The 2852-nt window shown below is 41.1% G+C and overlaps 1 protein-coding gene across 1 annotated transcript in view; it reads left to right on the plus strand.

The window, feature by feature from the left end:
* Window positions 1-2078: 2078 nt before the first annotated feature.
* The window catches only part of Hr51 (Hormone receptor 51), a 154790-nt gene continuing 154016 nt past the window's right edge, over window positions 2079-2852 (plus strand). Inside the window, exon 1 of the mRNA XM_067132191.1 lies at window positions 2079-2225. Within this exon, the coding sequence (XP_066988292.1) occupies window positions 2079-2225 (147 nt within the window). The remainder of the gene's footprint in view (window positions 2226-2852) is intronic.

The raw sequence follows: 2852 nt of genomic DNA on the forward strand, positions 1-2852 counted from the left end.
AAACACCATCACCACCATCATAACCAATCCAACAGAAACCAAAACAGGCGCTGCCTGGAAAAACAAATCATGGCCATGAGATCTGACTTGAGTAAACTGAGAGATGGCAGAAAAGCGGAACAGGACGATTTGGCGCCGACTCTTTGGCGATGACGATTTGGCTCCGCCATTTTGGCGATAGACAGTTTGGCACTCATTGTTTTGGCGATGAGCTGTTTTGGCGCCAAAGGGCATTTATTGTGATTATGAACAAGCAGCATTTTCTGCAATGACAGAATGTTTCGGATGTGGAGTTGAAGGGCTGCTTCTTCCATTTTGCACATAATATCATAAACACCTGAAACAACTTGGGCTCCAACATTTGTATAATAATGACCTGACTTCAGTAAAAGCCAAAATGATCGTTGCTTTATCTTTTGTACCTCTATTTCACCTGATGTTTACATCGATGCTTTGGCGCAATATTTACCTGATGAACTCCAGCCGTTAATGAACTGGGTCAAAGATAATTGATGTAGGAAGACCCTGAGGAGGGAAATGGTTGACGTTCACCACTTTTCCCTACGCAAATGTGGAATATGTATAGTCGAACGATATCAGGTGAGGACAGGACAAACAATCATGCTGAAGCTACACAGGAAAAAATCTATGCAGAACTTGGAATGAACCACCCAGTTATATGGAAATTCATCGATGGCATAAAGAGAATTCAGAAAGGACGCGATTCTTTGGTTATGAACAACTAATTGCTGGGAATCCTCCTGCTCTGAAACGCTTAAAATACATTAAGACTGATGAACGCATTTTAACTATAGTACAGCAGTTTGATTCACGGGAACCACTGGAATACTTACGTGGTTTGGCATATAACTATGAAATGCATTAAATTGTTGGTGAAAAAATATTTCATTTTATTTCATTTTGTAGCATTTTAATACTGTATTGCTGGAAAATAAATAGAAACTTTTATTTTTATGTTATTTTTGACCCATGCAATATATATACACACATGTATGTATGTATATATATATATATATATATATATATATATATATATATATATATATATATATATATATATATATATATATATATAGATCAGAAAATTTCAACAGGTCAAATGGGCTAGCGCCAAAATAACGAGCGCCAAAACCATTTAGCGTTGAAAACGGCGGCGCCAAATCATCGTCGCCAAAAAGAGCGGCGCCAAAACGTACTGGACGCGCAGAAAAGAGGCTAAGAAGCAAGAAAACAAGAGAGGACCTGCATCAGAAATACAAAGCACAGGAGAAGGGACTAAACAACACAATAGAAGCTATAAAACAGAGGCTTAATGCCAAAGCATGTAAGATCCAACAGAGCAAACTCTTCGGAACCAACCAGAAAAGACTACACAGCCAACTAGGAGGGGAAGACAACCAACAGGAAATTCCTGAAGCCGAACTCTGGGAAAATGTATGGAGCAATCCGATATCACACAACAAACATGCAACATGACTCCAGAAGAAATGGGGAGCAGAAAACAAAGATTCACCGAGATCACGACTGGAAAGCCCCAGTTCCCAATGAAGTCCATGGATACTGGCTCAAAAACTTCAAGTTCCTACACCCACGAATAGCAGAACAACTCCAGCATGGGTGCATGGTCTTCCAGAAAGAAAAAACAAGTAACTACATGCCTATCACCTGCCTACCAATAATGTGGAAGTTACTAACAGGTATCATCAGTGAACGGCTATACAACTACCTAGAGGATACAAACACCATCCCACACCAACAGAAAGGCTGCAGAAGGAAGTGTAGGGGCACAAAAGACCAGCTCCTGATGGACAAGGAGAACCAACCTAAGCATGGCATGGATTGACAACAAGAAAGGCTTTGACATGATACTGCACACGTGGCTAATAGAATGTCTGAAAATATATGGGGCAGAGGAAAACACCATTAGTTTCCTACAAAATACAATGCGCAATTGGAAATCAGTACTTACAAGCTCTAGGATAAGACTAGCAGAGGTTAACATAAGGAGAGGGGCCATTCAAGGCGACTCACTGTCGCCACTACTCTTCGTAGTAGACATGATTCCCATGACAAAAGTACTGCCGAAGACAGATACTGGGTACCAACTCCAGAAAAGAGGCAACAGAATTAACCGTCTGATGTTCGTGGACGACATCAAGCTGTACGGTAAGAGTACCAAGGAAACAGATACCCTAATCCAGACTGTAAGGATTGTATCTAGGGACATCAGGATGGAGTTTGGAATAGAAAAATGCGCCTTAGTCAACATACAAAAAGGCAAAGTAACAAGGACTGAAGGGAATAAAGCTACCAGACAGGAATAGCAACAAACACATAGGTAAGACAGGATACAAATACCTGGGAATAATAGAAGGAGAGGATATAAAACACCAAGAGATGAAGCACACGATCAGGAAAGAATATATGCAGAGACTTAAGGCGATACTCAAGTCAAAACTCAGCGCTGGAAACATGGCGAAAGCCATAAACACATGGGCAGTACCAGTAATCAGATACAGCACAGGAGTAGTGGAGTGGACGAAGGCTGAACTCCACAGCATAGACCAGAAAACTAGGAAACACATGACAATACACAAAGCACTACACCCAAGAGCAAATACAGACAGACTATACATAGCACAAAAGGAAGGGGGGATAGGACTACTAAGCATAGACGACTGCGTTAACATCGAGAGCAGAGCGCTGGGGCAATATCTGAAAACCGGTGAAGACGAGTGGCTAAAGAGTGCATAGGAAGAAGGACTGATAAAAGTAGACAAAGACCCAGAAATATACAGAGACAGACGAAGACCCAGAAATATATAGAGACA

Source organism: Macrobrachium rosenbergii, chromosome 31 (genome assembly GCF_040412425.1).
Source record: "Macrobrachium rosenbergii isolate ZJJX-2024 chromosome 31, ASM4041242v1, whole genome shotgun sequence".
Classification (NCBI taxonomy): Eukaryota; Metazoa; Arthropoda; class Malacostraca; order Decapoda; family Palaemonidae; genus Macrobrachium; species Macrobrachium rosenbergii.